At 41.7% G+C, this 13,615-nt stretch overlaps 1 protein-coding gene across 4 annotated transcripts in view; it reads left to right on the top strand.

Annotated features, from left to right (window-relative positions):
- Positions 1-13,615, top strand: part of ipo8 (importin 8) — a 33,624-nt gene that overhangs the window by 13,477 nt on the left and 6,532 nt on the right. Inside the window, exons 14-23 of one of the 4 annotated variants that reach the window (XM_030046064.1) lie at positions 146-172; positions 405-570; positions 1,323-1,483; positions 3,329-3,454; positions 3,677-3,752; positions 8,496-8,621; positions 9,007-9,104; positions 10,075-10,170; positions 10,938-11,158; positions 12,389-12,594. In XM_030046064.1, coding sequence (XP_029901924.1) covers positions 146-172; positions 405-570; positions 1,323-1,483; positions 3,329-3,454; positions 3,677-3,752; positions 8,496-8,621; positions 9,007-9,104; positions 10,075-10,170; positions 10,938-11,158; positions 12,389-12,594 — 1,303 coding nt within the window. The remainder of the gene's footprint in view (positions 1-145; positions 173-404; positions 571-1,322; positions 1,484-3,328; positions 3,455-3,676; positions 3,753-8,495; positions 8,622-9,006; positions 9,105-10,074; positions 10,171-10,937; positions 11,159-12,388; positions 12,595-13,615) is intronic. The other 3 variants (XM_030046065.1, XM_030046066.1, XM_030046068.1) reach the window with 3 other exon arrangements.

The following is a 13,615-nucleotide window of genomic DNA, read 5'->3' as shown; positions in this document are numbered from 1 at the left end:
GATGATATCATATTGATATATTGCAATGCTGTATGCAAAAAAAAAAATGCCATTTTATGTATCGGCATCAGTATCGGTGTTGGTGCATTTTTAATTGGAACTGGATCAGGTTTCTTAGCATTCATCCTCCGTCTGCTCCCTACAGTCCTGTTGGGTGGTCCATTCAGTCAACGTGAGTCTGTGCTTTACCCTCCCCTCAGCATCACAGATGTCCTGTAAATCTTGCACTGCACTCGCCTGTCGTCCTCACACGTGCATGCTGGGAAAACAAGCAGCGGTAGCAGACACTTGTTTGGTGGCGGGAGATTGGCGTTTTTAGGCGGAGGTGAAGGAGGTGGCCGGGCCGGAGACAGACGGAGACGGCTGCCCCGCTGACCCGTGTCTCTCTGCTGTGCCTCTCCTAGTCGTGCTGGGTGCTCCACTCCTTCAGCCCGCTGCGTTTCCACGACGAGCTGGTGCTGAGGAACGCCGTGGAGCTGGTCAAACAGGACCTGATCGCCGACAAGGAGATGCCCGTCAAGGTGGAGGCTGCCATCGCTCTGCAGACGCTCGTCAGCAACCAGGAGCAAGGTGCGAACAGGAGGGTTACCATCTTTAAATAAAGGTGGTCACTTTTTTACTAAAGATGCACTGATCCGTGTTTTTGAGGCCGATATCAACATCTAATATCCTCCTTCCCATAACAACCAATACCAGTGTGCATTTCTGTCAGAATCATAACACAAATCCAGGTGGTAAACAGCTTAAACTTACAAGTTTTTTAAACAAAAGGCCACATTACACATAATGTACACTTTTACAGGAATACACATGGTTACAGCTTTAATGATGTTAGAAATAAGGGTGGGTAGAGGGGCAAATTTTTCCAAAGAGTCCAAATACATGGAGAATAAGGACAGGGTGGCTGCTTTTAATGCAAAACACACTGTTTATTCAAGCTGACAGTTGCAAAGATGATGACATTTACAGTAAATGCGGCCAAAAAACACTTTAGAATGTCAGTCTGACACTCCTTACACTTCTTGTGTCGCCTGTGAGCTTAAACTGAATTTCCATTGTATTGTCAGTGTTCATGATAAAGATGTTGGAAATCATATTTACACACTTTCGTTATAATTTTAAACTGATGATATTCAGTCTCTAACCTTAACCCTCATCACTGCACGCCTAACCTGAACCTCATGCTAATTTTAACCCTGAACCCAAAAGTAGAAGTGAAGTTTCTTCAACCCACACACATGGATTATCTATTTCTATGTATTTATATTGCTGTCTCTTCTGTATATGTGTGTGTGTGTGTGTGTGTGTGTGTGTGTGTGTAGCAAAGCTGTACATCAGGCCGTACATCCGGCCGGTCATGCAGGAGCTGCTGCACGTGGTGAAGGAGACGGAGAACGACGACCTGACCAACGTCATCCAGAAGATGATCTGCGAGTACAACCAGGAGGTGGCTGCCATCGCCGTGGACATGACGCAGAACCTGGTAACGAGCTGTCTGTCTGTCTGTCTGTCTGTCTGTCTGTGTGAGCTGGGACTGTCTGTCTGTCTGTCTGTCTGTCTGTATGAGCTGGGGCTGTCTGTCTGTCTGTGTGTCTGTCTGTCTGTCTGTCTGTCTGTCTGTCTGTCTGTCTGTCTGTCTGTCTGTATGAGCTGGGGCTGTCTGTCTGTCTGTCTGTTTTAGTTTTTCCCGGTTGATACTCGATGGATTCTCTGAATGATTAGTCGGCCAGTTGGTCTCCAGTAAAGGCTGTGCTTAAAATATGTGGGGATTCTCCAACACCATGTCTTCAGCACTGACACTGGGTACCAATCGGATCCATTACTTTTACTGAACAGTGAAGGCTTGGGCTGTTGGTTTGGGGTCATGAGACAAAATAATTGCAGTAAAATCCTTGATTTTCTTCTGTGTGTTTGTGTCTTCCTTCAGAAAGTCTCACATTTGCTTTTGTGAAACCTGCAGACACTTTGTCTGCATCTGTGCCATACTGTTCATCGCTCTCCCATAATATCCTAACAGCAGGGATAAGGCCAGACAAAAAAACCTCTGGGTTCCGGTTCCCGACCGAGTGTCCCATTTAACCCCCGAGTCAGATTATTTTATTGGCCTCTGTGTAAAAATAAAATAAAAAAATTAAAATAAAGGCACTATGCGACCGAGTGTGACCTTGTTGGCATTGGTCAAAAGTTAAGCAGGGCTTTTATTTTGATGTATGTTGCGCTCGCCTTATTTGTGATGTTCTCGCGTAACTTCGGAAAATAACTTCATGGAATCACGCGCCACCGACAGCGCCGGCTGGAAAGAACGGACTTCCGCACGGTGTGTGTGTGTGTGTGTGTGTGTGTGTGTGTGTGTGTGTGTGTGATTTGTCCTCGCAAACCACCAGCGAAAATAATCTGACTACCAGAGAAAACCTTTGCAGATGTAGTGAAAGAGGGGAAACAGTGCCGTTGTAGATTTGCAAGTGGAGCTCGGCTCTGTGGCGGTGGGCGTGACGGGTGTATTCGACTTCAGGTACCTGAGCCAGAGACCCCTCCCTCTGCTAGTAATAACGCTGCTCCGTCTGTTAAAAAGGTGGTAACTTAGGCAAATATTGAATTAATTATATTTAAAAAGCAACCCATGCATCGCTTCCGAAAATAAAAACAAGAATAAAATAAAATAAAATCCCTACCTACCCATCCTTCTCATGAATAAATAAAATAAAATAAATCCCCCCTACCCATCCTTAAAATGCCGAATAAAATAAAAAATAAAATAAAATAAAATAAATCCCCCCTGCCCATCCTTAAAATGCTAAATGAAATGAAAAATAAAATAAAATAAAATAAATCCCCCCTGCCCATCCTTAAAATGCCGAATAAAATAAAAAATAAAATAAAATAAATTCCCTGCCTATTCAAGCCCTTAAATGACAAGGAACCGGAACCCAAAGTATTTTTTCGTTTGGCCTAAACCCTCCTGTTTTCCTGCAGCGTGCGAGCAGAACGGACATTGAACTGTTTGCTGTGGGAAGAAATGGTGAATGAAACGGCAGCTGTGGTTAGTTATGTGTCTGTGAACATAACTGTGTGTGTGTGTGTGTGTGTGTGTCTGTGAACATAAAGAGCAGTAAAGTGCGTCTCGCTCTCCTGAGGACTGAGAAGATGTTGTGCTGCGTCTGTTTGTTGAAAGTGAATAAAAATCAATTGTTGCCATCAACTGGAATACAGACAGTTAGCCCGGTGCAGTGGGAACAATGCACATAAAAACTGCCGCCACTCGAAGCATCGTGCCTGTGTGTGTGTGTGTGTGTGTGTGTGTGTGTGCGTGCGTGTGCGCGCACGTCAGGCCGAGATCTTCACTAAGGTCCTGCAGAGCGAGGAGTACGAGGAGAACGAGGACAAGACCGTCATGGCTCTGGGCATCCTGAGCACCATCGACACCATCCTCACCGTCATGGAGGACCACAAGGAGGTCGCTCTCTCTCTCACACACACACACACACACACACACACTCTCTCTCACACAGATAAAAATTCAGTCGCTCCATATGCTGTCACAATATTGTAATGTGATATTTGCACTTGTGATGTTTGAGATTCACTTCAATTCTCTCTCTCTCTCGCTCTCTCTCTCTCTCTGTGTGTGTGTGTGTGTGTGTGTGTGTGTGTGTGTGTGTGTGTGTGTGTGTGTCAGATCACTCAGCAGCTGGAGGGGATTTGCTTGCAGGTGATCGGCCTGGTCTTGCAGAAGCCCATCATAGGTATGGCAGGTGTGTGTGCACGCGGGCGTTCCAGTGTCTGTTTATGTACACACACACACACACACACACACACACACACACACACACTCACACACTTTGCCCCCCTGGGATCAGCTGGGAAGAAAAAGACCCAAAGACTCTGGACTCTTGCTTTATAAATGAATTTCGGCCCCTGCTCTCTGGAAAAAAAAAAAAAACGTACAAATGGATTCTCTCTCACTCGATTAAAACTCCTGCCGCCGCGCCGTTTTTTTTTTTTTTTTTTTTTTTTTTTGTCGCTCTCCGCTCGCCCCGAAAATCTCCATTTGAAGCTGCTCATTTATTCATTATGGGGCTTCGGCTCATTTTACGTCTGCGCATGAATTCATTTGTTCCTTTAATCATCGCCGCGCTCGGCTCCGCCCGCGTCGTCGAGCGCAATTAGAAGAGCGCGCTCCTGCTCATTTTCCTGCGAAAAGTCTTTGTGCAATTATTAAAGTCAATTTCCCAGGAATGACCGGGACCGTTCATACCTGCAGTCACCTCCGCCTCTCTCTGTGTGTGTGTGTGTGTGTGTGTGTGTGTGTGTGTGTGTGTGTGTACAGTATGTGTCCGTGGTAGCAGATGGAAAACGTGGCGATGAGGCGGAGAACGTTGCTGTGTGTGAGAGAGAGCTGCGAAGGGAGTGTGTGTGTGTGTGTGTGTGTGTGTGTGTGTGTGTGTGTTCATAATAACCAAAGGAAGCTGAGAAGTGTGTGTGTACATTCGTGTGTAAATCAGTTAGTGTGTTCGCTTACATGTGCATGTGCAGGAACTGGCACATGAATTAAGGAGTCAGAGAAACTGTGTGTGTGTGTGTGTGTGTGTATTCATGAATTCACCCATCCATGCATCTGTAGTGTGTGTGTGTGTGTGTTTGGGTGTGTGAGTGCATGCAATATCATGCGGGTAAATACAGAATAAGCAGAGAAAGTGTGTGTGCATGTACAGGAAGTGTGTGTGTTAGTGTGTGTATATGTACGCATGCAGTCGTGTACATTCATGAATGTACACTATGTATGTCTGTGAGTGTGTGTGTGTGTGTGTGTGTGTGTGCACGCACATGCACGAGGATGTGTTAGTTCAACTGCCGACATGCGTGAACGTACACACTGTTTGCACGTTTGTGTGTGAGTGTGTGTGTGCCTGTGCAAGAGCAGAGAAAGTGTGTGTGTGTGCGCTGTGTAGGAACCGATGTGTGTGTGTGTGTGTTGGCGCGCACACACACACACCAGTTTCGGGGCGATGCTGTTTGTGTGCACGTGTTCTTTCGCTCCTTCGTGAATCTACAGTATGTTTGCGTGCGTGTGTGTGAGAGTGAGTGCTAACGAGTGTGTGCATATAAAAATGTAGTGTGTGTGTGTGTGTGTGTGTGTGTGTGTGTGTGTGTGTGTGTGAAAGGCTGTTCAGTGGGAAGAGGTGTTTGACTGTGTGTGCGTGTCAGCAGAGGTGCTAAAGTGTGTGTGTGTGTGCGTGTGTGCATGTACAAATCGCAGATGAGGAGGCAGAGAAAGTGTCCGGACGTGTGTGTGTGTGTGTGTGTGTGTGTGTGTGTGTGTGTGTAATCCTGGGTAATTGGACCTCTGAGCCTCGTGCAGAATTGAATCCATCCAGCTCCGGTAATGAACTGATTGACTGATAACCTCCCGCTGCCGGAATGGAAAGCTCTATTCATCCAGAGGCAGAGGCGGCAGCAGGAGAGGGGTCACAGCGGACAAAATGAAAGATAGAGAGGTCAAGCTAATTTTTCTCAGGGAAATCTATACAGCACACACACACACACACACACACTCACACACACTCACACACTTGTGCACAGCTGCGCTCTTCAGCCTTCACTTTATTTCAGTAATTTCTCCAAAGGGGAAAGAAGAGCCACATGAATCACTCAAGTCCCCGTGATCACAGTGGTGGTGCAGCTTCTATGCTCGCATCTGTGCGTGTGTGTGTGTGTGTGTGTGTGTGTGTGTGTGTGTGCTGTGTGAAGAGTTTTCTACAATAGACCGTACAAATGAGAAGGGCACACTGCAAAAACTCAAAATCTTACCAAGATTATTTGTCTTATTTCAAGTCAAAAATGTCTTATTTCTAGTCAAAATATCTCATTACACTTAAAATAAGACATGATCACCTCAGAAGTAAATTGTTCTTAGACAATTGTCTCTTGTTTCAAGTGAAAATTTGCTTGAAACAAGTGAAAATTTGCTTATTTCATTGGCAAAATTTGTGTCTTGTTTCTAGCTAATTTTCACTTTTTCCACTGGCAAATTTTGCCAATGAAACAAGCAAATTTTCACTTGTTTCAAGTGAATTTTCACTTGAAACAAGTGAAAATTGTCTAAAAACAATTTACTGATCATGTCTTATTTTAAGTGTAATGAGATATTTTGACTAGAAATAAGACATTTTTGACTTGAAATAAGACAAATATTCTTGGTAAGATTTGCGTTTTTGCAGTGCAAAAAGCTGGAGAGGTTCTTGTTAAGCTCCCATGTTTGCACAAAAGTTGTTGGAAAGTCTGTCATGGCCTTGCAGCTCCTTCATGAATGAGAAAGAACCAAATGAATAAAAAAAAAAAAAAAAAAAAAACACGCTTCACTTAATCACAAAATCACTTACCTTGAATAATTGAAAAAGCCTTAATATTAAACACTAATGTTGAAAACTACTGCAGCCCAAAGGTGCAGGTGTTAAATATTAAAGGGGCGATATGTTATCTGTGACCCTTATTAACCTCTGTCGGTGATCTGCAGGAACGGCAGCAGCGTCGATAGAAGCTGAAGTCTCTTGAGCAGTTTATGGCGGCTGATTGACAGAAATATGGACGGGTAAAGAGAAGTCAGAGTACCTTAACCAAGGACCAATGCAATGAAAAAAAAAACTATATGTACAGAACTACCAGTGACTCTTAAAGGAATCGTCCACCATGGCTGATATCTCAGGAATCGAGTTACAAAAAAAGTTTTAAGAGACAAATATTCTCTTGACGGGGAAAAAAAGAGCTTCTTGTTGTAGTGTGTAGTGTGGATGTCGATATCTTGTTTTAATGCTCACTGTCTTGTTTAATATTTAGTACATCATGAATAGATTTATCATGATGTTTGGTGTAATAGTGATAACAGTTTATTGGAAGCAGGAGAGTGTGTATGTCTGGGAGGTGTTGCTGTAATTGTATTATTTATATAGGCCTTTGTAGCTTGTGTGTATATATATTTTTTATTGAGAGCATTTGCAGCCAATGGGGCTCCAATAAACAATATATTCATGTCTTTCCAAAAGAGATAAATAAACAAGATAACCAGAGCAAGGATCCAGTGGAAACTTCATGTTCATCGAATGCCTACTGCACACCAAATTTACTAATTACATTTGTCTCGTTTATGTCTGTCATTTGTCTTATTTGAAGCCACAGTTTCAATAAGGAGGGGGGGGAAAGAAATGTGATGGTTGCTCAGTAATTATAGCAATGTTTGGGGACGTCTTATTCCAGGTCAGAATATTACTTCAACAGAAATCACAGCAATCTTTGAGTCATTGGTGTTGATCAATAACCTTATTGAACCATCACAGATATTATGGCCATTTTGTGCTGTGGGACAGTAAAAAAAAAAAAAACCCTCTTACACTGCAAAAACTCAAAATCTTACCAAGATTATTTGTCTTATTTCAAGTCAAAAATGTCTTATTTCTAGTCAAAATATCTCATTACACTTAAAATAAGACATGATCACCTCAGAAGTCACTTGTTTTTAGACAATTGTCTCTTGTTTCAAGTGAAAATTTGCTTGTTTCATTGGCAAAATTTGTTTCTTGTTTCTAGCTAATTTTCACTTGTTTCAAGTGAATTTTCCCTTTTTCCACTGGCAAATTTTGCCAGTGAAACAAGCAAATTTTCTCTTGTTTCAAGTGAATTTTCTCTTGAAACAAGTGAAAATTGTCTATAAACAATTTGCTTCTGAGGGGATCATGTCTTATTTTAAGTGTAATGAGATATTTTGACTAGAAATAAGAAATTTTTGACTTGAAATAAGACAAATAATCTTGGTAAGATTTTGCGTTTTTGCAGTGTATGTATATGTTTTTTTTAATGTGGACCCCATTGAGATAAACAATAAACAATATATCGGTGGTGTTTGCTCAGTTATAGTAATTACAGCAATGTTTGGGGACGTCTTATTCCAGGTCAGAGTATTACTTATGAAAGCCATAAATGTTAACAGAATCAACAGAAATCACAGCAATCTTTGAGTCATTGGTGTCAATAACCTTATTGAACCATCACAGATATTATGGCCATTTTGTGCTGTGGGACAGTAAAAAAAAAAAAAAAAAAAATCCCTCTTGTTGCTCCATGAAGGCTTAGTTAATTGTTATCAAAGAGCCGCTGTTGTTGTTGTTTTTTTTCTGTCTTTCTTTCTTTCTTCCTTTCCACAGGAGCCGCCACATTAGCTGTGTTATCGGTGTAATTGAAACGCCTCTTTGACCAGTCAGATTGCTCGGCTGTATTTACCCGTGGTATAAAGCTCAGTAATACGTTTTCATGCTGTGCGATACCATCACTTCAATAATTCACTGTGCCCACTTGAGCGCTCTTTCTGTTAACCTCCTCTGATCCCTGGTGGAATGATTCAGCGCGTGCGAATGTGGGTGCGTGCTTGAATGTGTGTGTGTGTGTGTGTGTGTGTGTGTGTGTGTGTGTGATATTAACATGCCCTTGTCGGCCTCTCCGTGCAGAGTTTTATGAGGAGATCCTGTCGCTGGCGTTCGGCCTGACCTGCCAGACCATCTCCCCCCAGATGTGGCAGCTGCTGGGCGTCCTGTACGAGGTCTTCCAGCACGACTGCTTCGACTACTTCACAGGTGCCGCGCCAAACACCCAAACACCCAAACACACACTCGCTCATGTTAGTTAACAAAGACGCACTTTGAGTCTGGAAAAGTAAAAACATTTCAGGGCACCCCTGGGTTCGAATCCGACCTCCGGCCCTTTGCTGCATGTCGTCCCCTCTCTCTCTCTCCTGTGACTGACAAATAAAGCAGAAATGCCCAAAACAAATCTTTAAAAAAAGGAGGGTAAAACCAAATGATAATGATTAATACCGTTGATGTTGTGGTTGCACTTTTTTTTCTTCTTCTTGCAAGTCACTGACTTCTTTTCATCTGTAAATGCAGCCCAAAGGATTGTGCTTTTTGTACATGTGATAATTATGGTAATGATGAGCTGTGTGTGTGTTTTCCCTCGCAGATATGATGCCTCTTTTGCACAACTACGTTACCGTGGATACGGACATGCTCTTGTCCAACCCCAAGCACTTAGAAGTCATCTACACCATGTGCAAAAAGGTCCGTGTTCAATGTGCAAGAGCCATTTATCTGCTGGGCTCCTGGTTTCTGTGTGTCTGTGTTATCAGTCAGATCACTGCAAAAACTCAAAATCTTACCAAGAATATTTGTCTTATTTCAAGTCAAAATGTCTTATTTCTAGTCAAAATATCTCATTACACTTAAAATAAGGCATGATCACCTAAGAAATAATGTGTTTTTAGACAATTTTCACTTGTTTCAAATGAATTTTCACTTTCCACTGGCAAATTTTGCCAATGAAACAAGCAAATTTTCACTCGTTTCAGTTGAATTTTCACTTGAAATGAATGAAAATCGTCTAAAAACAAGTTACTTCTGAGGTGATCATGTCTTGTTTCAAGTGTAATGAAATATTTTGACTAGAAATAAGACATTTTGACTTGAAATAAGACAAATATTCTTGGTAAGATTTTGAGTTTTTGTGATTATAAACAGATTTAGTGATTATAATTTTAATGATTGCTTAATTGTTTTAGTGTAATTCATTAATTAAAGACTCCAAACAGTTACCAGTGGGTTAGCTTTCAACTTGAAAACTATGAAAATTTTGTTTTTGTATGGTTTTTTTTTTTTTTTTTTTTTTTTCCATTATGTGTTGTTATAAAATAAAAGGTTGGCAAAGTTTTTTGGCTGTTGGCTAGACTAAATAAGCAACTTTAAATTTTAATCATTAAGGCATCATTTGGTCATTTCTGACAGGCATTTATCATTATTTTTGACATTTTACAGATGCAACTATAATTAATCAGCAATGTAAATAAATAAAATAAAACCTCGGCATTAAAAATGTGATAAGTAAATAGAACTTAGCAGTTTTCCCGTGCCTCTGTCAGCTTTACCTAAAGAGGAACAGGGAAAAACTGGAAAACAAATATTATTATGTGTGGACGGCTGGATCTGTACTGAGTCGTGACTGTTGGGCCGCTGTTTGACCTTTGACCTGCTGCAGGTGTTGACCAGTGATGCAGGCGAGGATGCTGAGTGTCACGCCGCCAAGCTGCTGGAGGTCATCATCCTGCAGTGCAGAGGCCGAGGCATCGACCAGGTCAGAGACAGCCCCGCTGCATGCTGGGAAACAGTCCAAGACAACAACCAGATGCTTTTAAGCTTCGGATCATTCTGCTTCTTTTATTTCACGCCTAGATCAATGTGAAATGTTAATCACTACACTGCAAAGATTATTTGATTGTTTGTCTTATTTCAAGTCAAAATGTCTTATTTCTAGTCAAAATATCTCATTACACTTAAAATAAGACATGATCACCTCAGAAGTAACTTGTTTTTAGACAATTGTCTCTTGTTTCAAGTGAAAATTTGCTTGTTTCATTGGCAAAATTTGTTTCTTGTTTCTAGCTAATTTTCACTTATTTCAAGTGAATTTTCCCTTTTTCCACTGGCAAATTTTGCCAATGAAACAAGTGAATTTTCACATGAAACAAGTGAAAATTGTCTAAAACAATTTACTTCTGAGGTGATCATGTCTTATTTTAAGTGTAATGAGATATTTTGACTAGAAATAAGACATTTTTGACTTGAAATAAGACAAATAATCTTGGTAAGATTTTGCGTTTTTGCAGTGATAGTATCGGCCGGCCTGGATTAGCAGAATAGTGACACTGACAGAAAGCTCAGACGTTAAAGTCGTATTTGATCACACATATAAAACAACAATATTTATCATATTGAGAAGTAAAGCGCCTACATTTCCAAATCTAAAAATGGAACAAAGGAAGTTTTCCAGCTTTCCAGTCAAGATTAAAAGGAAGTGATCCTGTGGTGGGACCCTCATTCGTCTCTGTTGTCCGTGTGCAGTGCATCCCTCTGTTCGTGGAGGCCGTGTTGGAGCGCCTGACGCGGGGGGTGAAGTCGAGCGAGCTGAGGACCATGTGCCTGCAGGTGGCCATCGCCGCCCTGTACTACAACCCGGCCCTGCTCATCCACACGCTGGACAACATGCACTTCCCCCACAACCCCCAGCCCATCACCGCGCACTTCATCAACCAGTGGATGAACGACACCGAGTTCTTCCTGGGGTGAGGCGGCACACGCTGCTACTCGCTGCTGCTGATGTTGCTTCTTCCCTTTTAATTATTCAGAGCAGGTTCGCACATTTACACAGAAGCAGGATTGTGACTAGAGGGTTACAGGTTTGAATCCCTGACTAAAAGGGAAAATCAGGGCAGGAAAAATGAAAAAGAAACTTTTCCCTCGCTCAGATACAAACATCAAAGTGTCATCATTTACTCACCTGGAGTTGTCTTTAATGTTTGATATAGAGAGTTTTCTTTTTCCTTAAAAAAAACACATGGCATCTGTCTTAAATTATCTGGATTTACGGTTTTAAAAAGTATTAAAATGTCATTGCCTTCTTATCAGGGCGTTGATAAATAAGACAGCATCTCTCTGGGTTCTGAAGAGACTTAGACGATCTGGATTTAAGGTATTAAAAAGTATAAAAACGTCTAAAACACATTTATTAGAGGGCTTAATGTCTTCTTTTGTTCGTGCAGCGTGCAGTGACAAGTTTGTTTGCACTGCATGTCTGCACGTAGACCAAATTTAGACCAGCGCTTTTGGTAGAATGTTCTTTCATCATATCATCAAAGTAGACACCATATCCTTTAGTAAACAACTTCTTGTTGTTGTTTTTTTTATGTAGTTTCCATTTATAATTTAAGAATGTTCATCAGCAACATTTACTTGGAAATAGGATTTTCAGCTTTGTCTCTTAAATTTGTTTTTTAAAGGAATTCCTTGATGTTTTGAGTGAAATACCCCTTTTTCTGACTTACTCAGACTGAGACAAAGATGTTCAATACCATTTTTTTTTTTTTTTTTACCTTTTTTTTTTTTTTTACCAGTGGTTAAGTTTCAATGGGTAGCATTTTGTGTTAGCTTAGCATAAAGACTTGAAATCTATGGGAGTCATTAGCCCCAGCTACATCAAAGTGAAGAAATAAACCCTCCAGCAACTCTGAAGCTGTCTTATTTACACAGTGCATCATGGGAGTCTGTAAGGTTTATTTTCTCATCGGAATCAAACCAGTGGACGTACAGAGGTGAAAATGGTATCGAACATCTTGTCTCAGTCTGGGTAAGCGGCAAAAACGGGTATTTTGCCCCAAACATTGGTGTATTCCTTTAAATCAATCTTAAATTTGGCTTTGTGAAATGTGCAGATACCCTGAAAAAGCATGCATGTGCAGTCAGTGTTTTATGGATAAATAACAATTTAAAATAAAATCTCTCCCTCTGCTCCCCAGGCTCCACGACCGTAAGATGTGCATCATCGGCCTGAGCGTGCTGATGGAGCTGCCCAGCCGGCCGGCGGTGGTGGAGGGGGTCGCCGCGCAGATCGTCCCCTCCATCCTGCTCCTCTTCCTGGGCCTGAAGCACCTGTACGCCTCCCGCCTCCTCAACAAGCCGGACCTGCTGGGCCGCGCGGGGGCTCAGGACGAAGACCAGAACGGTGAGAGAGGCTCAGGGGAAGCAGCTGAGAAAAAATAAAAGTGGAATGAAATAAGTGACGCAGGAACTGGGGGAGAGAGAGAGGGAGAGAGAACGAGACAGGTTAAGTGATGATAGTGAAATGAGATTCTTGCTTTTTGCCAACTTTGCAGCTTCCACCACTTAATTCTCGGTCCAGCCCGAAGCTCAAATTAGCTGCACCGCGTTTCCTTTCTTACTTTCCCCCCCAGGTGGCTCTACTGTTAGTCAAGTGTAAAGGAATCAGATTTCTAAACCACTCTCCACCGCTTGTGGGGCTCGCAGTGCAATGGGGCAGATAGACAAATTAAGTCATGGCCGTGGGCTTGTCCTGCAACCCACGTCGATTTCAATGCATCAAAACCAATCAATAAGCTTCACGGTGTCGTCTTCTCACCAAACAAACTTACAAACTTACATTTCCTGTTCGTTTCGGCGCTGAGTGCAGTCAGGCTCTGTTCGATGGAAATATGCTTCCAGTTATGAGGAAAAAATGCAGCAGGAGAAAAAAAAAAAAGCATTGTTTTTGATCCAATAACATTCGTATTGTTTATCCAAAACTTCAAATGGTACTCGGCCCATGTTGTGTGTGCCGTCATTAGCCCGTATTATCTCACCCACGTTCACAGTGAAAGCAGTTGGCAAAAAAAAAAAAAGCAAACAAACTGAAGTTATGATAAAAGAGCGATCGAGTTTTAAATGACTGCACTGAAATGCTTTGATTTGTGGATTTATTGAACAACTAACCAGAAGACTGACCTACTTACAAAAACACAATATAAAAACATGTAAATAACTAGAATGTGACGACTTCAGATAAAGCAAGCTGTTATTAAATTAGCTCACTGTCTCATTGTGAAGTGGGAATAAACGAAATTATAATATGTGTCCAACCCACAGGGCATATATCTTTGGTTTCAGTTTTCCACTCCCAAAATGACTGCTGTGAGAATCAGGTTTGTTTGAGTGTCAGTGTAAAGATGTATATTGTTTCTGGTGTGTGT

The sequence above is a fragment of the Myripristis murdjan genome, chromosome 23 (genome assembly GCF_902150065.1).
Source record: "Myripristis murdjan chromosome 23, fMyrMur1.1, whole genome shotgun sequence".
In the NCBI taxonomy this organism is placed as follows: domain Eukaryota; kingdom Metazoa; phylum Chordata; class Actinopteri; order Holocentriformes; family Holocentridae; genus Myripristis; species Myripristis murdjan.
Note: the sequence above shows the minus strand (reverse complement) of the source record. Positions and strands in the feature narration are given on the sequence as shown.